This window comes from Andrographis paniculata, unplaced genomic scaffold (genome assembly GCF_009805555.1).
Source record: "Andrographis paniculata isolate CXL003 unplaced genomic scaffold, ASM980555v1 Contig79END, whole genome shotgun sequence".
Lineage (NCBI taxonomy): Eukaryota > Viridiplantae > Streptophyta > Magnoliopsida > Lamiales > Acanthaceae > Andrographis > Andrographis paniculata.
Window position 1 is genome coordinate 132,892 of NW_026137616.1, and position 21,937 is coordinate 154,828.

Below are 21,937 nucleotides of genomic sequence, written 5' to 3' on the forward strand. Positions count from 1 at the left end.
TAACAAACAAGCCCTCATGTTCTTTTCGTCGTTAGCTTTTTGAAAAATTCCTTTTCACTTTTCGGCACATTTCGATTTCATCCTCATTTTAGTTCATTTAAACTTTAATAATTTGAGGTGCAATTTTCATTCAAAATAAAATTATTTTATCTTTTGAAAATAATATGTTATTAATGTAAAACACTATTAAATCATAACTATTTCATGTAGAGAAAATATCTCTGATTCAATTATTATAGTTTATTCATTTTTAATTGTCATGATGTATTATTTTTTGCTAACATATTTATTTTTTTATTTGTATTTTAAATTTTAGATAACATAATTTACGAATATGGTATTTGTACACACATAGTATATATATTCATATGCAATAATAAAGTTACATAGTAAATCTTTATAACTAATCCAATTATGCACAATATATAGTGTTATTATATACTTTCAAATTTGATCTTAAAATTATGCTAATCATGTCTATCTACATAATTTAATTTATTTGTGTCATATATTTTTTACGAAACACTTTACTTTACGTATAACTTTTTAATTAAATTTTAAGTAGATATATTATATTTCAATTATAAATTATTAGACCACCCAATTCAAAAAAAGAGTACTCTTCCATTTTGTAAATATGTATCTATTTTATTATTTTAGGTTGTCTATATAAATAAACTTATTAAAAAAATATATATTCTTTAAATATTCATTCATCATTATTTTTTTTTATCTGTGTTTGTTTGTGGTTTGAAATTATTTTGAAATATAGTGTAATTTAAGTTTTTTATTTAAATAATATTTTGATATAATATTTCATTAAAAAAATACATTTTTATTAAAAAGGGTATGAATTGAATGTTAGTATTAATTTCGATTTTAAATCACAAATAAAAATATACTCTTACATCATTGTTATTATTACTCACCAAATTTTATACTCCATCAGTTTCACCTACCATTTACTGTAGACACGAGAATCTAGTATGAACATAATAAATAAATAATTAATTAAGAATATATAAGTAAAAATAATATTAAAATAATATATATTTTTTTATAAAAAAAAATATGTGATGACTGTACAAAAGATTTTAAGAACACTTTTAGAAAACGAAACAAGTATTTAAACAACATTTTTTTTCTATGATAAACTCTCGGCCGGAGCTAATAACTTGTCATAAACATTTTGCACATATCATGAATAAATAAATATACTCCCTCCGTCCCGTTGGAAGGGTGACGTTTGCTTTTTATACATATATTTTTTAATATTAGTATTATATTAGAATGTAATGAAAAAGATAAAAATACCCCTATTAGTACAGTGTAATATAAAAGTAATGACATTTGTGTAATATATTATAAATCGAAAGGGTATTTATTACGTTAAATAGGTAGTACAATTACTAAATCATGAAAAATGATAATCTTTCAATTAAACGGGGGAGTATATCATTATTTTATTTTGTTTTATTTTATTTTTAAGAAAAGGCAAAATAGTAAAACAAATCCCAAATATAGCCGAACACACGATACCAAAACTAGAGGCAGTTGATGAATTATTGTCCTACCAAAACCCCCAAAATAGGCATCTAAATTTTAAAATAATTTTGTCTAACCACTGTAAGTGTAACAATTTTGGTTCCTTGATTTAAATTTCAAATTAGATAAGTCATTCATTATCATTCCCCCAATTCCTACAAAAGACAATCAGAATTACAAATATATTAAAATATTAATATACATGCCAAATATCATACTATGTAAATTTATTAACGACACGTTTAATGCTTAGTCATTCACTATAAATCATTTATTTAACTTTCTATATTTTGAAAATGAAAAAAATTAAAATCATTTAACATCTAATTTCATTTAAAAGACATTAATTAATCCGCACAAAAAATAAATAATCTTACGAGCGAAAGATTTTATTTATGTAATTTTTTTTATATATATATATAATAGAATTTCTCTTTTAATTGTTTATTAATAAAATCGAGGAAATTTGTAAGTATAAATAGTGGCCGCCATAGCAGCTGCGTCTTATTGCGCCAACGTTCAGCCTACACAGCAGATTTCCCCAAATACAGTTTCGTTTTCGTTGTTCCGTTTAGACGTTTCCCCCTCTTGAATATCTTGGTGTTGTTGGATTGTTATTGCTTGCGTTGAAGATCAAGAATCGAGGAAATCCCGCGGGGAATTTTAGGGAAAATTGTGTATTTCCTTTCCTTGCACAGTCACAGTGATGGCCAAGAATGTGGGAATTCTCGCCATGGAGATTTACTTTCCGCCGACTTGCATCAAGCAGGTAATCGACGGATGGTATTGTATTTTTGGAATTGTTTGTTATATATTTCTCTTCTGACGTGATTCGAATCGAAGCGTCTTGAAGCTTCTAACATGCGGTTTTCGTGCTCTTATGTCTTCCCTCGTTTTGATTGTTCTGTTTCTGGTTTATTTTTTTTTGTTTTTCTTTTGAACCTTTTGAAAATAGAGACTCGGAAATGGAGTGATGAAATTGGAGAGGGGATGTACGGTCGTGGCCTTTTAATTTCCATGTCTTTTTCGGTTGTAATTTTCATGGTTTTAGATTTCTGAAAAATGGACCCACTCGATTGTTTGAGTGCTTGATTGGAATGAAAGTGAGCATGGTCCTATATCTGATGGTTTATTTGCAGCTTCTTTATTCGGATTTTTATTTTTTTTGCCTTGCGTAAAGTCCCTTTCCTTGCGATGTGTTGCTTGGCTGTAATTCTTGTTCGAGAGATGTAGGATGTTAGCTCTCTTTTGTCCACTTTGATAGTGATGATGTTACAACTGATTGGCTTATGGCTATGTTTAGTAGTTTGTTCATCGTGATTGTTTTTGAGAACCTGACGATTTAAAAAGTTTGTGCATCTTAGATCGGATTTGTGTTCTTGTCCTGGTGAGTTTCAATGTGTCCATTGCAGGATGTCCTGGAGGATCATGATGGAGCAAGCAAGGGGAAGTACACGATTGGGCTCGGTCAAGATTGCATGGCATTTTGCACTGATGTCGAAGATGTCATTTCTATGAGGTATTTTGGTCGATGCGAATTGATTGCATCTAGCGAAGATTGATGATGATGATGTTTATTACACTGCACCGGATGAAAATTTAGAGTATCTAATGAAAATTGATTTATATTTAGTTTCTATAAACAGGGAATCATTTCCTTTGAGTTTTGCAAGGTAGACTTGAAAAATCTTAGCTTAATCTCTACACCGATTTGATCTTCATACAGAAAAGGAATCTTTTCGTTTTAGCTGGTTATTAATTACACTTAGCGCGCACATGTGGCTCTTGAGGCTTTGACTTCTAAGTTCCTTAAGAAAGTTTACATTTATGCTTTAAGTTAAAGCTACGACACAGGGAGAAAAACAAATCAATTTGTGGGCACTGCTGAAATATATGGTATGCATGGTTCTTCATGAATGAAAGTTGTGACTTTTAGTCTCAGATATTTCGATAGAATCTATCATTTATTAATAATACTAATGTATTTCACCGGTGTCCTATTTTAAAGTGTTCATTTTGGCGGGCACTTGCTAACACATTGTATTTCAGTATGACAGCTGTTGTTTCCCTCCTAGATAAGTATGAGGTTGATCCAAGTCAGATTGGTCGACTTGAAGTTGGAAGTGAGACGGTGCTTGATAAAAGCAAATCCATTAAGACATTTCTGATGCCAATCTTCGAGGTATTTGCCCCAAAGATCCACATCTACTATAGTAATGGTCATATATATATATATATTGTTTAAATTTCATTCAGGATATGCTTTTAAGTTTATACATTTACTCAATTCTGTTAATTTTCCATGTGAATGAGCAGAAGCATGGAAATACCGACATAGAAGGTGTTGACTCGACCAATGCTTGCTATGGTGGCACTGCTGCTCTATTCAACTGTGTCAACTGGGTGGAAAGTAGTTCGTGGGACGGCCGACATGGGCTTGTTGTCTGCACAGACAGCGCTGTATGAACATCACCAGAATAATATTATAATCTTGTGTTTGTGTTTTTTCTGAAATTGATAAAAATGAAAACCAGGCAAAAAATTATATGGCTTAGGCTCTGTAAAATACATTATGGAATTCTGACTGTTGGCTAAATTTGGCAGGTCTACGCTGAGGGTCCGGCTAGGCCTACCGGAGGAGCTGCAGCAATTGCTATGCTAATAGGACCAAATGCTCCTATTGCTTTTGAAAGTAAGCTCAGAGGGAGCCACATGGCTCATGCATACGATTTCTACAAGCCCAACCTTGCCAGCGAATATCCGGTAATACTCCTTTAATTTTCAACTTATTTGTATGCCTTCGATCATTTGCTATACTAATAATGGTGTTCTCTAGGTTGTCGATGGCAAGCTCTCTCAGACTTGCTACCTCATGGCACTCGATTCTTGTTACAAAACCTTCTGTAACAAGTAAGCTCCTGGAATAATGTCAGCCAGCTTTCGTATATCTCATCTCTTATATAAGTTTGTATTGCATGTTACATATTGTCACATTTGCTAGGTACGAAAAACTCGAGGGTAAGCCGTTTTCAATTTCAGATGCTGATTACTTTGTATTCCATTCTCCATATAATAAGGTAACGATGCCAAACAAGTTTCAGCTAACTTCAGTTCTGCTGCCAAATAGCACTCTCCTTTACATTGGTTTACTAATTGAATATAAATTGAACCAACTTCGAACTTGTAACATGCAGCTTGTACAGAAGAGCTTTGCCCGATTGGTATACAATGATAGTTTGAAGAAAGCCAGGTGAATTATGATTTTCTTCGTAACACCATTTTGTCAAGAAAAATTGTCCGCTTAATTCCCAGTTTTATCAACTTTCAGCTACATTGATGAAGCTGGTAAAGAGAGTCTGGCTCCATTTTCGTCACTGAGCCATGACGAAAGCTACCAAAGTCGTGATCTTGAGAAGGTTTGAGCTATATGTTAGTCGTTATCTCTTATTGATGAACTGCCACAATGAATCTTCGATTGCTTAGAACTTTAGTGAATCCACAGGCTTCCCAACAAGTCGCGAAGCCATTCTACGACGCTAAGGTGCAGCCGTCCACACTCATCCCGAAACAAGTTGGGAACATGTACACTGCATCGCTCTATGCTGCATTTGCATCCCTCCTCCACAACAAGAACACCGACCTGGTAAAATGAACAAACTAACAAACTCTTTCTGTGCTTTTTCGCACATTCTAACGATTGTTTTTCTTTCCCTACAGTCCGGGAAAAGAGTGGTGTTGTTTTCCTACGGGAGTGGTTTGACAGCCACCATGTTTTCTCTCCGCCTCACCCAAGGGCAGCATCCTTTCAGCCTGTCGAACATTGCATCCGCCATGAAAATTACTGAGAAATTGAATTCGAGGCACGAGGTAAGTCCTGTTTAGTTCCATAAACATCTTGATTCAACAGGCCTGGTTTAACTGCCATAAGCGATGTGTTGTGCAGTTCCCGCCAGAAAAATTCGTTGAAACGATGAAGACAATGGAGCACAGATATGGAAGCAAAGACTTTGTTACAAGCAAGGACTGCAGCCTCCTTGCACCGGGCGTATACTATCTCACCGAAGTCGATTCCAAATACCGCAGATTCTATGCTCAGAATGGTGCCGTCGCCAATGGCAGCAGCTGAGGCAACAGGCCATGGCGAATAACTTCATTTTCATTCAGTACAAGTAAAATTTTGTTTGTTCATTTGATATGGGTTTCAGAAAGACCATGGTTTGATAATGGCTGTATCATCATCATCATCATCATCTTCTTCTATACTTCAATAATAAAGGGTTTTAGCAGCAGCTGATTTCTGGTGAGTATTTGAATTGCAATGCAATGCAATACATACATTCATATCTTATCTCCTGCGCTTGGACTTGAGAGAAGTTGTGGTAGACGATGAGGAATTGGAGTTGGAATTGGAATTGGTGTGCCAATTTCGCTTCCTCTGGTTGATGAACCAGTTGTTTATTTGCTTGAGCTGCAATCCCGTCTCGTCGACGAGCCGAGCCTTGTCGTCTTCCGTCGGATAAGGCCACTTGGAGTGGTGGAGCCACCACTTCTTCAGGACGGCGGTGGTGTCACCGGGCAATTTTCCGGCTCTTCTTTTTCTTAGTATCTCCTCTCTCACGTCTTCAATTCTTGATTTGAATCCCTGCATTTAAATTCAATTCATGAATTCAATTAAATGAATGAGATTGGATTGGATTAGATTACCTGTTTGAGCTCGAGCTTGAGCTCCTGCCTCACTCTTTCCATTAAAGACCTCTCTGATTCTGTGGGAATCAACGACCCCAACCCCATCAGCTCATGATCAGATTGATTTTGATGATGATCCATGGTGAATTCCATTTGCAGGTCCTCTTCCTCCTCCTCCTCGTCGTCGGACATGGTTGCCCCGGTGCTCTCACCGAGCGATGCTCCGGTAAGGGATTGTAAGTTTTGCTCGATTTCACGGCAGGCCATAACGGCGTCGACGGCGTGAACTCTGACATGCTGCTGCAGTTGATCTCTGAACGAGCATAACGTCAACAAGTATTGGGTCTGCAACATTCACTAAAGTAATTAATTTATATATATATTAATACTGGAAAAGACAGAATTATATACATATCGTACATACCAAGAAGCTGTCAAGTTCTTGCCTATGGCTATGGGCGGGATTATGATTATGATGAAGATGGTGATTTTGGGCGGCGTAAGAGCGGAGGAGATTATTTGCCTGAGAGAGCTGGGCGTCGATAATGGGGAGTTGATCGATAGGCGTGGCCACACGTAGGCATGCCACGTGGGCTGACAGCACCTGCTCGTACAACGGGTGATTGGCGATCTCCGCCTTCAGCTGGTGGTGGTGGTTCTGATCGCCGCCGGCGATGTCGCTCAGCCCTCCACCACCGCCCATCATGATCAGATCAGTAGAAATGGTAATTGAGAGCAAACCCTTTCTGAAGAAGCAGAAGCTAGCCTGAAGAGTTTCGACAGCGACAGCACTAGGTACAATTACAGTGAGGGGCCAAATTACTATTACTACTTCATATTACACATTGGAAGAAGAAGAAGAAGAAGAAGAATCTACTCTGATGAAATATTATGGAGTAACCAAAGAAAGAAAAAATGGAAAGTGAAAAAGAAGAATGTACAGCATACTGATTTTAGTTTTTGAAAGATGGGAAGTAGGGATGATATGAGGAGGAGGAGGAGGACCAGTTGGGCAAAAAAATTGTCTCTTGTTTGGAGAGGGACATGAGTGAGTGTGACTGTGGGGCCCATACAGATGGATGAATTAATTGAGAACTGGGTTACGTCACCATCCAAGAAAATAAAAAGAGAAAGGGTACTGTACTGCACTGGCATATATGGCATCGGTATTCCATCCTCCCACATAGGGATTAGAGACAACAAAACTTTCTGTAGCATGTCAGATACTTACGCAGGTTAGAAAATCCTGTGAGTGAGACACACACACACACACAACACAATGTGTATTTGTATTGTATTGTACTGTACGTATGAATGCTCTCTCTCTACCAAGACAATGACTACGAATGAGGGCAGGGGGTGGGTGTGGGGATGAAAGAGCAATAAAATCACCCATAGAGTGAGAGACAGACAGACAGACAGACAGATGAGACAAGACAGCTGAGGGGCAGCAGATAAATAATAATAATAATAATAATAATAATAATGCATCGTCCATCATCAATGCCCCCATCTGCCTCCTCATTGTGCATTTATGATATTGTTATTATCTATATCTATATCACTTGATTAATAATAAAAGTAATTATTATACCTACACTATGTCACTAGAGTCATGTATTTAATACTACTACCTAGTATTAATAGATAGATAGATAGATAGATAGGCCGGGTTGGATTTGGCTGAACCAGCCCGTTTAAACCCGGCCGAACCGAAGACTTGAGGAAATTATGGGCCTAAGCTTTTACGCTGTCTCACTCATTCAGGCCCACATTTAAGCAACTACGTCCCGGACACTCCCCCCTAAAATTAAATTCAAAAACACACACGGTGATATTAAAGTAGGAGTACTACTATATTATTGTTTTGTTATTTATTTTTGTAATTTAAAAATGTTATAGAATGATAATAATAGTAATAATAATGTGGTATATAAATTGCAATACGCGTTACATTAACAAGACTACAATGGAAGACTTCCTCACAAATCAAGCACGAAATTGTATAAATTCTTTATAATATATTAAACACAAACTAAGAATCATGCATAAATTTCCACATATATATATATATATATAGAGAGAGAGAGAGAGAGAGAGAGAGATTATAATGGAGTTGAAACTGAGCGTACATTATGTGCATCATCTTCTGCAGAGGAGCTTACAAAGGAAAATAGTTACTGTTAGACTACTACCACTGCTGATAAAGTGCTATCTACCTAAAAGCGATTTTTAAGTAGTAGCCTAACTTTTTATATATATATAAATGCCAGGTAAAACACGCGTTTTTCCTATTTACAGCAACACGTGAGGTGAGGTGAGGTGAGATGCTGTGCTGTGCAGTTAGTATCATAGTGTTCTACAGACATGAGATAAGTGAGCAGAATGGAAGTCAATCAAAGGCAATTAGTTGTTCCACAACACTCAGCAAAACTTGCTTCGATGAATGTTGAAACCTACCTGCAACTGCAAGTAGTCATCACATCAAAATGCACCTCTCCTTTGCTTTCGGCGATTCCTGCTGTTTAGATGAGGAGGAGGAGGAGGAACTCCTCCCACCATTGTGTGATACCTGCCAAGATTTGTGATTTTCTTAGAAGATTAAACACAAGTGCGTGCAGAGACGCTAAACCCGAGTTGAAAATCATATTTAATTGATTGCTTCCCAGCTAACAAAATTTGAGTGATATGCAAGATTAGGTATGTCAGTACCCCTGGATAATGCAAGAATATGCATGGAATTAAACCAATGCAAAGAGTTTTGTAAACCTACCCTTGGACCGGTGACCATCTTTGAACCATCAGTCACGGCTGGTTGCTGCAAGTTACGCTGATTTTGCTGCTGCTGCTGCTGCTCATATTCCTGTTGCTGAAGAGCCATTGCCAACTGCAGATCAGAACTGCCAAGAAACAGCATTTTAAATTACCCCATAAGGTTGCTGTAACAGAGGAATCAAAGTTGGAATGAAATAATATGATGCCAAATAGCGGAGACTTTTGCTAAATAGTTTATCTGATAGAACTGTACCAAAGTCCAAACAGGTCTGTTAAGCTATAAATAAGTTTAGAATAATAAAATGGGTCCATTCATTCCAAACCAGTTTACTTATCATGTAAGGCATTTAGATATGTATATTTCAGTGTAGTTAAAATTCCTTACATAATGAAAAGGAAACAAAAAGCAGCGCTTACACATTAAGTAAAGGTATTCCAATTATGAAATATTCCAATATCTATAAAGAGCAAACAAAGAGTGGAATACAATCAATAAAGTAGATAGAGGATTACTTGAAAGTTGAATTTTCTTGAGTAGTATCAATGCCACCGGCTAGATAGTCCTGAAAATCAAAGTTTGAAATTCAATTCAGAAGACTTAAAGTCTTTACAAAATGTCAGGAGGTCTGAAACGTTGAAAAACTACATTATGCAGTACTTGCCATGGCATTCTGTTCATTCCATGTGTTGTTGGAATTGTCATCCATCTTAAATTCCTTAAAATCGCCCGTCATGTATACACTGTCGCCATTCACCTAAGGTGGACACTCAAATTATCATAAGATATAATGCACAGAACAAAATCCTCACGGACTTCAAGAAAGATTCATTGTTAATGATAAATGTTGTTTTCCAAACATTATCGCAATAAGACCAAAGCTATTAAAAAATTGGTTTAATATCTATTTCCATGATGATTATCAAACATCAAATAAATGATAATTAAGGGATACGAACATATAATTCCCTTAAAAATCCTACATATGACAAAGCAGGGCTGTTGAATTATAGAAATCTCCTTGTATCAACTTTTAATAATAAGAAACTCCTTACATGCCAAACTATAAAAGAAAATGAAAACTCAGATGCTTTCGGATCATACTCATAAGGTGAAATTAACAAATTAAAACCAGCAACGAGGAGACAAGACAATCCCACACATAAAAACCAAGAAATAAAAAGATTCCGGATCTTCTTACCTCGTTCAGCTTTTCCCACACCAGATCTGGCTGATTAATATAACCCTGGTCTGTAACCAAAATGTACAACTCACCTTCATACTGAAAATGACATATATTAGCTTCACGTGCTTAAGGGGAAAAAAAGACAAGAAAAGAAAGAGCATGGAAGCACTGCAACAATAAGCATTAAGACTTATATGCAGAGATCTCAAAAAGGAAATGAGAACTAACCGCTTTTCTAGTAGTAGTAATGAGCTCTTATTATAGTTTTCTCCTTATTTAGTAAGATATATAGATACTTCTTTAAATAATAACTACAAAATTTAAAATAATATGATGATTGTGGTAACATATAACTTTCTAGTCCAACTTTATCTGAGTCACATGTAAAACTTAAGTCATGAAGAAACTTTATATATATAATTAGTATAACTACAGAATCCCATGTACTAACCTTAAACATAGTGTTAAAATGATTGTTTCTGAAAAAGACACAAAGTTCACGCTCCTTCACCCTATCTTGTAAGCAAAACAGCCTGCATTAGACAACTAATAGTCAGACCCTTATCCAGACAAGAGTGTATTCTCAAACAAACAAGAAAAATAGAGAGCATACGAACCCATATACAGTAAGCTGACTAGCACTTATGTTCAAAAAGTTCCTGATTATTTCGCCTAACAAGAATCAATAAGAAGTAATTACATTTATTAGCATCATAGAAAAGTTAATTAAGATAAGGAAATAGTACATCTTTTCCCAAAAATAAATAGAAAAAATGGATACTTTACAGGAGCACTTTTCACCTTGTTTTGCAGATATTATTTCCTTTCCATTAAGACCACCATCCTCCGTATTACTTTTATCTGCTTGTTCTGCAAGAACCACTTCGCCTTCATATACAGGCTCCCGATTTTCATAAATTACATGTCCTGAGTCTAATATACATTCTTCGCCTTCATAAATAGGTTCATTGTTATCAACATTGGAAGGGAAGCCTTGAGGATCTTCTGTATTATGTGTATGGCCACTGGCAGAATCTGGTCCTGAAGGAATAGCCAACAAGTCAGTTGTATCTTTTTCCTTGCCACCATTTTGCTGATTTCTTGGTTCATCTGGTTCTAGGGTTGTAATCAAGTCGTTTTGAGCAAGTTCATCACCCCTTAGTTTATCTTGAGAATTATCTTGATCACATATAACTTCATCTTCAACTGATGAGGACTGAACTTTTCCATTCTTAGTTCCAGTATCTGAAACAACTGCATCACCAACCTTTAGAGATTCCTTGTGGGAAGAATGGAGAGAGCTATTTTCCTGGTCAATTTTCGAGAATGAGCAATTAACTTCTTGTGGAACTGCTTCAGGAAATTTTACATCTGCATGGGCAATGGATGGAGTATTGGTTGTTCCTTTGGAAATATCATCTTCCACATTTCTCATATGTGTTATCAATTCAGGTTCCTTTACAGGACTTACATGGAAACTTATATCATCAGAAACACCATCTGACACTGGGTTGGTCCCTTCTGCCTCTGATATTTTCAAGACTTTTAAGAGCAATGCTTCTTCTTCTACATCCCCCTTTCTTGGCTTATGGGGAGACTCATCAAAAGATTGACCCCTTGAAAGACTAGGAGAAGGTACTCCGAGTGCTGCAGTTGTAGCAGCAACAAAATCAACATCATCATCATCACCATCATCAGTGTTCTTTTTGTGGTCATCCTCCACATTTTGAGTTTCTAATGAAACAAGCTCTCCCATAAGAGTATTGTATGATTTTGAGCCAATAGCATCTGTAGTCTCATAGTCCTGAAGCATGTTTCGTGGAAAAATTAATCAGACACGTGTAAGGATAATAAAGCAAAAAAAGAGTGAGTAGATGTGAGAAATATATCTTGACTAGACTATAATATTTGACCATATCATCATACCACACATGAGAAGATACGCATGGATTTATGGTGCAAAGATTATTCATTCTATGACCAAGAATCACAGAGACAGTCGACCATAATCCTGATACAGTGTCTAGTGTCTAATATTCATCATTTCTTACTCAGTTCCAGAAATCTTCAAAATATTGGCTGGAAATATATCGAAAAGTGGTTTTTGAAGTTGTACATCAGCCGTTGATCCTACTATAGACACTAGCATGCCTCCATAACAATTTCTCAGAAGTTCTCCGAAGAGATCAAAATTCGCGCTCTTCAAGCCAACCAACATGTGAGCTTACTTTAAAAGCTGATATGTTGTTCATGATATATTCTTTCTGATCCTTGATTCAGTCAGCAAAAGCCTTCGTGACATATAGAATTTTTTAATTGAACAATTAATCCAAAAAGGTATGTGCATGAAAATCCAGTGGCTACCATTGTTTGAGATTACCTAATTTACATTCTAAAGGCATAAAAGAGGGATCAGTCATTTTTCCTAAATTTTCCTTTTTAAGCAGGTATGAACGCGTAGAACTACATTCTAGATATGAAAGTGAACTTGTAAATCTCATCTTAACCCGTTAGCCAAAAAAGAACCTTTATTCACCAAGTAACACAGTACAAGCGGGAGTTGATAATTAATTTTCTTAATTCAGAAAGAAAATCGAAAATAACCAAAGCAATTTAACAGCCTTAATTACCAGGGATCCTAAAAAGTTTTTGGATTAGTATGTGCGATTTCACATGTCATGACCTCAGTCACTTAACAGGGCATTGCGGCGCCAGCTGGTTTGTGTTCTCACAAGGTGTGTGCAACTTCGTTCAGTTTATATTAATTAGCATAAAATCTCATGCAAATTTTTGTTCCAAAATGGAAAAATCTTCATTAAGAAAGACATGGGATAGATAAACATGGAGCTAAGGATAGACCACAAATTTCATTATTACGTCGGGGGATCATCAATTCATAATTATAAGCCTTCATTATTACTTTTTTAGTGTATATATATATATATATCATTTCATGAAAATTTGGTTGTGTTCCAGAATTGATGATAATGCTGGAATATAGGCAGTAGATAACACTATAAAAACTTAATTAATTTAAAGACATTTGATGCTTCAATGATTTTCATGTTTTTGTTCCATCCCTGCTTGCTATTATTACTCCAACTAAATGTCACTTTTCAAATAATAGAAGCCAACAAAATAAATTAGAAGCAACAAGCTGTAAAGTCAATTTCCAGAATGCTATGAAAAATACTCAAGTTATATCATACTATTTTCGATTAGCTCCAATGAAGTTTAATTGAGTAATTATAATCTCAAATGAGGACAAAGAACTGTTAAAATGTCAAGTATTAAATATCCTCACTTTCAGCAGTGATGCAATGCATACCTGAGGGTCAACAATCCACCCATGATAGAGTGGAATATCCAATAAATCAAATATTGCACATTCTGGAGTGAACTCAAAATCATCAATTCTGAAACATCAGATACACATCTGTCAAAATTACAAATGGCAGCAGATTCCCTGGTCGTTCAGACACTGAGAAAAATATGTTTTTGTCATTTAATACAAATATTGGAAAAATTTTCAATACAAGCACTGTTGATATATCAATCACCATATACAGTCCCCAGACAAAGTGTACATCTGAAAATATAATGAGTAAAGAAGAAAGTCTAATCCACCTTCTAAATTTTATATTCACATCAATCCCAGTAGAAAGTCTAGGAAGTAAGTCAATGGCATCGGCAATATTCTGCTGCTGATTTTCGACATATCCAGTGTCTTTGTTCTGTACGCCAGTTAACAAGGTCAGAAAATGAACTTGAAGCTTAAACCCAGCCAAATTTGATAAACAACTAAAAGAAGAGTTGTTTATCAGTTAAATCACACCTAAAAAATACTAAAAGAAAAAAGGGACTAGAGTACAAAAGATAGTTACATCAACACTGGAGTTTGAATCAATCAACCGCTCAGCAACAAGGGACAGCAGTTTCTCCTGTGAAACTTCCGGAATATCTGGACTCAAATTCAAGCTGTTCTTCAGTGAAAGAACATTACCTATTAGAAATGCAACTGTGAGTTAATTTGGACACACAATGAACATGGTAACAAGAAGCCAAAAGACAAAATGTAAAAAGTCCACTGCCATAATGGGATTGCACATAAGAACAATGGACAACACAGGGTTCAAGATGCAAACATGTAACCTACAAAACTATATTTTTTCAACAAGTCACATCCTAAACAAACTATATTAAAGTACATCACCTCTTGTGCAGTTTGGCAATAAGCACATAGGAAGAAAAAGCTTTCAGCATATTAATTCAAGACCATCTCTAAAAATTTGGATTATGAGATTTTTCGTCACGAGCTAGCATCTTAATTGCATCCTCCATAAAATGAATTCGTAGTCCAGTACAAACAGTTTCCTCAATGGCGTGTTAGCTGTAGACTTGCCACTAGAGACTAGAGCAATCACCATACTATTACACTCAGATCAAAACCAGAAACATTTTCCTATCATGAATTCATATATTCCCAAATGACAACCAGAAGTGAGATTCAAGCTAAAAATGAGATTGAACAAAAAATCCGTTCCGTCTGTTCATCCTTCCTAAGAATGATATATTTGATCCTAATGTTCAGGCAAACATAAACGTCGCATTAGAGATCCTCAACATATGCACACCGACAGACGGAATTAGAAAGCCTAATACAGAAAGAGAGCCAGAATAATTACAGATAGCGAGGAGAGGGCAAGGGCCATTATCATTTTGGAGAATTATAGGCGTCGTTCGCCCTAAAAATTGTATCGCTTTTGTCCTGTGCACTATCTCCTTGTCTCGATCCTCTGTCTCCGCCGGAGCCGGCGTAGAGGCGGACTGTGAAGGTGGAGGAGGGGGAGGAGCAGCATCCATCTCGCTTTTTTCCAATTTCGCCGTCGAATTGTTGTTTCCAGAGAGCATCGTTAATCGCAAAACAAAAAAGACAGACTATTCACACTATTCAGAGAGGGTGGAGTGGACATAGCAAAATGATAGTAGGGAAATAGAAAAGAGAAGCTGATTTTCGAAATTAATATAATTAATATCCTAAAGTTGACCAATTCGCCGGCAAATAAATACTGTACTACGTGCAAAACAGTTTTAGACGGCAATAAAAATCTTCCTTGATTTATTTTAAATGAAAATAAAGTTATTTCCAAAAATAAATTCTTCGTTTAAACGAGTGTGTGTTGGGCCGTTGGCTGTTTGTTTTGTAATTTTTGGATAATGTATTTTTTATACTATTAAACATGAAAAATACTTATTAATAATATAAAAAATAATAGTATATTGAATTAAATAAAATATGATATTTCCAGTGAGTATAATAATACAAAAAATAAATTTCCTTGAGGACGAACGGATAGAGTATATTATATGTTATGTATAATTAGGTAGGATGTGTTTTTTTTGAGAATTTTTCAATCTTTTACTATTATTTATATTAAATTATACAAAAATATATATATATATTCTTTTTTACTGAAAGAATATTAGTTCATCCCCTAACTATTATTTTTTATTCGTTCTTTAAACTTATGTTTGTCATCCAATAATTTTTTGCCATTTTTTAAAAATGGTAAGAATAACCTAAAATATAAATATGTATATATATTGTTATATGAATAGAGTATATGTTATTAATTGAATATACATATATTCGGATTTCAATGATATACTTATTTTATATTTTCTCCATTTATTTTGTATACTTATTTTTGGCCGAAAATGATCTTCGGTGCCCTGATTTTCAAGGGATTATTTTTTTTATAAAAAAATAATAATTACTTCGGAATTTTGAGACAATTAGAAATACTAATTCATGCGCAGTAATGCTTGCAGTTTCGGATTCGATCTCGAAATTTTTGAAACTATTTTAAATAGTATCGAAATTTTCGAGATTACTGAAAAGACAACGAATTTTATTTTTCGTATGTGTCTCCGATACAAGTTTCGAAGATAAAAAAAAAAAATGTATCCAAGGTAGTTCAAATTCTGAAGCAAATCTCTGAAGCCAATATGAAAATTTTCAGATAACATATTTATATAAATAGTAGGCAAAATAGCAAAAAATCTCATTTTGATTTTTAAAATTTACTGAAAACTTCCTCTAGTCCTAAAATTTCATATTACATACCCGTAGTTCTCACAATATTGCATGAAAACCCTTACTGTTAGTACTTAACAGCGACTATAATTCACTCGTCTAAAATGCGACCGTTGATAAAGGAGAGTACGACCGTTAGAACTTCACGTGTTGAGGTGAGCACGACCGAACAGTACAACATACTTTACGATTATTGCGCTACAGTGTGCAAGTATAGTCAGGAGAACAACCCGGAAAACAATTGTATTTGAGTACATAATTACAATCGTTGTTAAGTACTACAAGAGAGAATTTTTTATGTAACATTTTTAGAATCACAAAATAGATAATATGAAATTTTATGACTACGAAAGATTTCAGCAAATTTCAAAAATCACATAAAGATTTTATATTATTTTGTCTAAACAGTATATATTATACTCATTCAAATTTGTACTCAAATATTTGAGTACGAATTTTAATTAAAATAGATAACAATTATTAATTTTTATCTTTTATAGTGTAAAATACAAAAAAAAAAAAAAAATCATATATTTTTTACTAAATAAAATAAAAGATTTTTTTGGATGATAATCCAAAAAAATATAAGTTTAAAAGATGAAAAAGAATTATGCATGGAAGTTCAAATGAAAATAATAAATATTCAAACTTCACAATCAATATTTATAAATATAAATTGAAGCTTAACAAGAATTATTTCATTATATAATTTTTTTTTAATTAAAACAAAACGATAAATATTTTTTTAGTTTAATTTTAAAATGTTTATTATTTAATCTCCCTTATACATTCAAATATTTACTAGTATTTAAATTAAAAACTAATAAAAATACAAAACCAAATGGAGAAAGGGACAAAAGGAATGGGATGCCGAGAACAAAGGGTCCATGTGACACTGCTACGTGGCGAGAGTTGATTGGGTGGGAATGTTTTAATAACAGATACGAACGGAAGTTGACATAGAGTTGAATAATAATAATAGTTTTTATTTTATTATACGACCTAGAAGCATCACATGGCTCTATCTCCATTTTCTTTTTCTAGCAATTTTTCTAAAAACGGAAAAAAACCATCCATCCATTATTATTACAATTTGTATGATAAAATATTTAAAAGCAAAATACTACAAATTTAATATGATAATGATGGGAGCCTTCCACTATTTCAATTTTATAAAATCACCAAAGTTATTTTAAAAAAAAACGTTCTAAAGAATTGGTCCCTAGGAGGCTATAAAAGGGCAGCCAAGGGTTTACATTCCTCGACGTACACAATGGCAATTATTTAAATTAAAAATTAAATTTTATTTAATCCTCCGCATGTTGCAGGTGCAGAAGAAAGACTTGGATCGGAGCTGGGGCTCTTTCTTATCTGGTAATAAAAATAATTTTACCAAAAGAAGAAAGAAAGAAAATGGCAGGCCATATATATAGATAATTGGTCTGATTCTCTTCTCATTCCACAAAATGGTTGAGACTGAGAGAGAGCCCAGATTTATTTCACCCCACAAAATGGAAAGCTGGAGCCACCAAAAAAAGTAAGTCAGAAAGAAAGAAAGAAAGAAATTGAGCAAATGTGAATCTAGGGTTTCTGATTGTGTTCATTCTTTAACGAACTGGTTTCTTGTTTCTCCTGTAATTTTTGCAGATCTGGTGGCGCTCTCTCTGTGGTTTAGTATTTTGGGATTATATATAGAGAGAGAGAGAGAGAGAGTGGGGTAGTAGTGTAAGAGTACTGTAATTAAGAGTGAGAGGGGAACTCAATTGTAATAATGGTGAGGGGGAAGATAGAGATAAAGAGGATCGAGAATGAAAGCAGCAGAGTGGTGACATTCTCGAAGAGGAGAAGTGGGCTGTTGAAGAAGGCATTTGAGCTGTCAGTTCTTTGTGATGCAGAGGTTGCACTGATAATCTTCTCTCCCAAAGGAAGGCTCTATCAGTTCTCAACTTCCAGGTCTTACTTTCTCATGATTTTTATTTTTATTTTTTGAATTTAAATTTAATTATGCAATGTTTTCATTGGTTTATGGAAATATTTTTCTTGAATTAACCATATTTATTTCACAAATCCCTAATAAGTGGCTGCCTGTATATATATTAGCTCTTGATAAAAGGAAAGGACATCATGTATCATTACAACACCATCAAATGTGCCTTGAGATTGAGATTATAGCGTCACTTCTTCTTCTTTATAGTATTTCTTGATTTCCATGACTTCATGCTTCAGCTATGGTTTATTTATCAAAAGAGAGAGAGAGAGAGAGAAACAAAAAAAAAAAAAAACACAGCAAAATGGTGTCATATAGTATATGATTCTTGATCTTCATATATAGACAAATCTTCTTTGGATGGAAGAAATCATTACATCATATGATTCTGACAAATTCAATGAAGTTAAATACTTCACAAGCAACTGGATTTTACTGTTATTACTATCACCTCAACTGTGTCATACAATAATAATAATAATAGATCATATATAGGTAAGTTTCTTTTCATTAGTTTCGAAAAAAAAAAAAGGTTTGAGATTAGTATTAAAATAATGTTTGATGAGATGTTTTTTAAAAAAATATATATATATATTTTTTTTAAGAAATACAAAGTCCAAATAGTAAAAAATTAGAAATTTTGGTATTTTAAGTACTAATCAACTCCCAATTAAATTTAAATATCCATTTGCTAGCTGTTATATGGTTCTTATTTGAATTTTTTTTTTCTACAGCATATATATGTATATGTAGATATTATTAAAAAAAATAGAATTATGGTATAAGCATATATATATATTTTAATTGTGCAAATTGAAGAATTAATGTTGAATAAATTTGTTGCAGTTTGATTGATGAGACGATAGATCGGTATCAAAGACATTATCTCACCATCAATAATAATATTGTCAAAGAAAATAAAGCACAGGTCAGAAATTGCAATGGGTGTATTTGAATTTTATGCACCCACAATTGTTTTCTTCTTCTTTATATTTCATTGTTTTTTAATTGTATTATATAATTTGTTATTCTCATTAAAAATACATTAAATTTTATATATAGAATCACACATTTAACTATTGTTTAATTTGAAAACAATTAAAATGGAAAATAGACCTATATAACACCTTACCATAAGTCCATAACACACCCAATGTTAGTATACTTTTATTTACAATTATATATACATAGATTGGAAGAATAATACTAATATAGAGATGGATATATATATATATATATTTGATGTATATTATTATTTAATTTATTGCAGCAACCTGAGAAGGAGAACGAGATCGGTGCATTGCATAACAAATTTAACCTCCTCGAAGAATCTAAAAGGTAACCAATTATAACCACCACCGCGGATTGAATTCTGTGTCGGCGCGCCGCCATTTTATTACGGTGTTCTTAAAGTATCCAATTTATTCAATTCTTGTTGCAGAAGACTATTGGGAGAGTCTTTAGATTCTTGCTCCATTTATGATTTAAAGAAACTTGAATCACAGTTGGAACAAAGTTTATGCAGAATCAGAGCTAGGAAGGTACACACACACATACTGCATTATTATTACAACCTTAGAACTATATAAGATATGTCATGATTTTGTGTACATATATGCGTTGCTGATATTGATGTTTGATTAAATCCCAGAATGCATTATTTTGTGAGAAAATTGCTGAGCTTAAGGAACAGGTAACTGTGTGTGTGTGTGTGTATTTTAGAAGTATATCTGAAATATAAGTCATTACATTGATGACTTATGTCTGCCTGCACAGGAGAGGAAACTAAAGGTAGAAAATGCAGAATTGACAAAAATGGTAAGTTTATTTGATTTTTGTGCAATAAGTTTTTATATATACCACAAGGCTTTACAAAAACTGATATATATATATATATATATACTTGTATTTGTTTTGGTATAAATCTAGTTCGAGGAAGAGATGCTGCCGCTGCAATTGTCGCTTGTTCCGACAGTATTTGATCTGTGAGAGACCTTGAAGATCGATCAGCAAATTAAGATGACTATATACAAGATGATAGGCTCACAACCACAACCATCAAGACATTGAACATTTGGTTTTATATATACAGATGAACCATTCAATTATCTCTATTTAATTACATTATCCGATAATTATTAATTCAACGATTGATTTCTCTCGCCGTTAAATACATTAGTTATAATGTTATTTTTAATTTGACAAATCAAAATAATAAAAATGATATTTTGAATTGAAATAAAGAAAATATTCATTCCCCGTGTCACACTAGATCATCCCTTGTGTAACTATATTATTATTAGATCATCCTTATGGTAGCAATATTAGAGTAGTCAAACTAGTCTAGACGTAACCGCCGTTGACCCGAATGACCTGACCATTGACCCACTCGCCGGCGTCCGTCGCCAAGAAGCCCACCAGCGGCGCCACGTCCCCCGTCTCCCCGAGCCGCCCAAGCGGGCAGTCGTCCACCGCCTTCTTGATCGCCTCCTCCGTCTTCCCGGCGAAGAACATCTCCGTCGCCACCGGTCCCGGCGCCACCGCGTTGGCAGTAATCCCCGTCCCTTTAAGCTCCTTCGCCAGGATCTTCACCATCGTCTCCACCGCCGCTTTCGACGGCGCGTACGCCCCATACCCAACCTTCAGCGACGCCACCACCGACGTCGTCAGGCATACGATCCTTCCCCCGCCGCCGCGCTTCAATCTGTTGGCGGCCTCTCGGCAGCACAAGAACGCCCCACGCGCGTTGATGCTGAAGGTCCGATCGAATTCTTCGAGCGGCATGTCGGCGATTGAGGGCAACTTCGAATCGAGCACGCCTGCGGAGTTTACGAGGATGTGAGCCGGCGCGCCGAAGGCCGACTCCGCCGCGTCGAAGAGTGACTTGACCTGGTCGGGATTCGACACGTCGGCCTGCACGGTAATGGCGCGGACATTGTCGGATTTAGCGGCGCTGTTGATTTGGGCGGCGATGGAGTCGGCTAGGGCGGCGTTGGATGCGTAGTTGATGACGACTCTGGCGCCGAGGGAGGCCAGGTGGAGGGCGACGGCGCGGCCGATGCCGCGGGAAGCGCCGGTGACGATGGCGACTCGGTCGCTGAGTTGATTTTGGGGAGCAGAAGCAGCCGCCATGGAAGGGAAGTCGAAGAGATATGAAGGGTTTGGATAAGCATGATCAAAATGTGTGGGTGTGTATAGAAAACGCGAGTAAAATTTAGGCTACGTTTCTTTAAATGAATTAAAAAAAAAAGAATTTAATTTAAAGTTAATATTAAAATAATATATAATAAAATATTTTGCAAGAAAAAAAAAATATATGCATAATTTAAATAGTAAATTCATCAAATTTTGAGCAAAAATACATACCCTTAGTAAATTCCAAAAACTGATGAATTCGATCCGCCACCTGATGAAAGACGAAAGATGATGAGATTTCTAGCTGCCGACAGAATTACTTTCCATTTTATTTAAAATAATAATATTTAATTAATTATTAATATTAATAATTTTAAAATAAATTTAATATTTTCTTTATCCCACGAAAATAATGGTGTTTGTTTTTTTTTTTAATAAACTTTTTAATATTAGTATTATATTGAATAATAATAAAAATAAAAATAAAAATAAAAACACTCTATGGTAATATAAAAATAAATAATGATA

At 34.6% G+C, this 21,937-nt stretch overlaps 5 protein-coding genes across 6 annotated transcripts; 2 read left to right on the forward strand and 3 right to left on the reverse strand.

The window, feature by feature from the left end:
* The first annotated feature begins 2,042 nt into the window (after positions 1 to 2,042).
* Positions 2,043 to 5,834, forward strand: LOC127240229 (hydroxymethylglutaryl-CoA synthase-like). The gene is made up of 12 exons (XM_051258783.1): positions 2,043 to 2,314; positions 2,958 to 3,064; positions 3,595 to 3,727; positions 3,862 to 4,005; positions 4,150 to 4,308; positions 4,382 to 4,455; positions 4,547 to 4,622; positions 4,740 to 4,795; positions 4,874 to 4,961; positions 5,048 to 5,188; positions 5,263 to 5,412; positions 5,489 to 5,834. Exons 1-12 carry the CDS (start codon positions 2,252 to 2,254, stop codon positions 5,669 to 5,671), a joined length of 1,374 nt encoding a protein of 457 aa, XP_051114740.1. The 5' UTR covers positions 2,043 to 2,251; the 3' UTR covers positions 5,672 to 5,834.
* A 56-nt stretch (positions 5,835 to 5,890) lies between these two features.
* LOC127240230 (homeobox protein knotted-1-like 7) lies at positions 5,891 to 7,377 on the reverse strand. The gene is made up of 3 exons (XM_051258784.1): positions 6,656 to 7,377; positions 6,250 to 6,576; positions 5,891 to 6,187 (listed from the first exon to the last, which is right to left on the reverse strand). Exons 1-3 carry the CDS (start codon positions 6,935 to 6,937, stop codon positions 5,891 to 5,893), a joined length of 906 nt encoding a protein of 301 aa, XP_051114741.1. The 5' UTR covers positions 6,938 to 7,377.
* Positions 7,378 to 8,320: 943 nt separating this feature from the next.
* On the reverse strand, positions 8,321 to 15,172 carry LOC127240228 (uncharacterized). The gene is made up of 12 exons (XM_051258782.1): positions 14,876 to 15,172; positions 14,075 to 14,193; positions 13,818 to 13,924; positions 13,519 to 13,606; positions 10,992 to 11,994; positions 10,808 to 10,862; positions 10,642 to 10,723; positions 10,206 to 10,286; positions 9,669 to 9,761; positions 9,520 to 9,569; positions 9,005 to 9,131; positions 8,321 to 8,803 (listed from the first exon to the last, which is right to left on the reverse strand). Exons 1-12 carry the CDS (start codon positions 15,099 to 15,101, stop codon positions 8,711 to 8,713), a joined length of 2,124 nt encoding a protein of 707 aa, XP_051114739.1. The 5' UTR covers positions 15,102 to 15,172; the 3' UTR covers positions 8,321 to 8,710.
* A 2,376-nt stretch (positions 15,173 to 17,548) lies between these two features.
* Positions 17,549 to 20,473, forward strand: LOC127240054 (agamous-like MADS-box protein AGL19). 2 transcript variants are annotated; one of them, XM_051258490.1, is made up of 8 exons: positions 17,549 to 17,824; positions 17,935 to 18,240; positions 19,121 to 19,202; positions 19,545 to 19,612; positions 19,719 to 19,815; positions 19,926 to 19,967; positions 20,051 to 20,092; positions 20,204 to 20,473. In XM_051258490.1, the coding sequence occupies exons 2-8, from the start codon at positions 18,059 to 18,061 to the stop codon at positions 20,261 to 20,263; spliced, it is 573 nt and encodes a 190-aa protein (XP_051114447.1). In that variant the 5' UTR covers positions 17,549 to 17,824; positions 17,935 to 18,058; the 3' UTR covers positions 20,264 to 20,473. The 2 variants fall into 2 exon arrangements, with proteins under 2 accessions (XP_051114447.1, XP_051114445.1); XM_051258488.1 differs by having other exon boundaries at positions 17,551 to 17,824; positions 19,716 to 19,815.
* A 13-nt stretch (positions 20,474 to 20,486) lies between these two features.
* On the reverse strand, positions 20,487 to 21,480 carry LOC127240053 (NADPH-dependent aldehyde reductase-like protein, chloroplastic). Its single transcript, XM_051258487.1, has one exon. The coding sequence runs from the start codon at positions 21,404 to 21,406 to the stop codon at positions 20,618 to 20,620; it is 789 nt and encodes a 262-aa protein (XP_051114444.1). The 5' UTR covers positions 21,407 to 21,480; the 3' UTR covers positions 20,487 to 20,617.
* Positions 21,481 to 21,937: the final 457 nt, after the last annotated feature.

What these genes read in the sequence shown, in the direction of transcription:
- LOC127240229 (XM_051258783.1), top strand. Translation starts at nt 2,252, where the DNA reads ATGGCCAAGAATGTGGGAATTCTCGCCATGGAGATTTACTTTCCGCCG. An exon ending in TTCTGATGCCAATCTTCGAG is followed by an intron (nt 3,728 to 3,861) that starts GTATTTGCCCCA and finishes GTGAATGAGCAG; the next exon opens with AAGCATGGAAATACCGACAT. An exon ending in AAAGTCGTGATCTTGAGAAG is followed by an intron (nt 4,962 to 5,047) that starts GTTTGAGCTATA and finishes GTGAATCCACAG; the next exon opens with GCTTCCCAACAAGTCGCGAA.
- LOC127240230 (XM_051258784.1), bottom strand. Translation starts at nt 6,937, where the DNA reads ATGATGGGCGGTGGTGGAGGGCTGAGCGACATCGCCGGCGGCGATCAG. An exon ending in AAGAACTTGACAGCTTCTTG is followed by an intron (nt 6,577 to 6,655) that starts GTATGTACGATA and finishes TGAATGTTGCAG; the next exon opens with ACCCAATACTTGTTGACGTT. An exon ending in TCAAGCTCGAGCTCAAACAG is followed by an intron (nt 6,188 to 6,249) that starts GTAATCTAATCC and finishes ATTTAAATGCAG; the next exon opens with GGATTCAAATCAAGAATTGA.
- LOC127240228 (XM_051258782.1), bottom strand. Translation starts at nt 15,101, where the DNA reads ATGCTCTCTGGAAACAACAATTCGACGGCGAAATTGGAAAAAAGCGAG. An exon ending in GGTGGATTGTTGACCCTCAG is followed by an intron (nt 11,995 to 13,518) that starts GTATGCATTGCA and finishes AACATGCTTCAG; the next exon opens with GACTATGAGACTACAGATGC. An exon ending in AGATGGTCACCGGTCCAAGG is followed by an intron (nt 8,804 to 9,004) that starts GTAGGTTTACAA and finishes AAATCTTGGCAG; the next exon opens with GTATCACACAATGGTGGGAG.
- LOC127240054 (XM_051258488.1), top strand. Translation starts at nt 18,059, where the DNA reads ATGGTGAGGGGGAAGATAGAGATAAAGAGGATCGAGAATGAAAGCAGC. An exon ending in CTCCTCGAAGAATCTAAAAG is followed by an intron (nt 19,613 to 19,715) that starts GTAACCAATTAT and finishes TTCTTGTTGCAG; the next exon opens with AAGACTATTGGGAGAGTCTT. An exon ending in ATGCAGAATTGACAAAAATG is followed by an intron (nt 20,093 to 20,203) that starts GTAAGTTTATTT and finishes GTATAAATCTAG; the next exon opens with TTCGAGGAAGAGATGCTGCC.
- LOC127240053 (XM_051258487.1), bottom strand. Translation starts at nt 21,406, where the DNA reads ATGGCGGCTGCTTCTGCTCCCCAAAATCAACTCAGCGACCGAGTCGCC.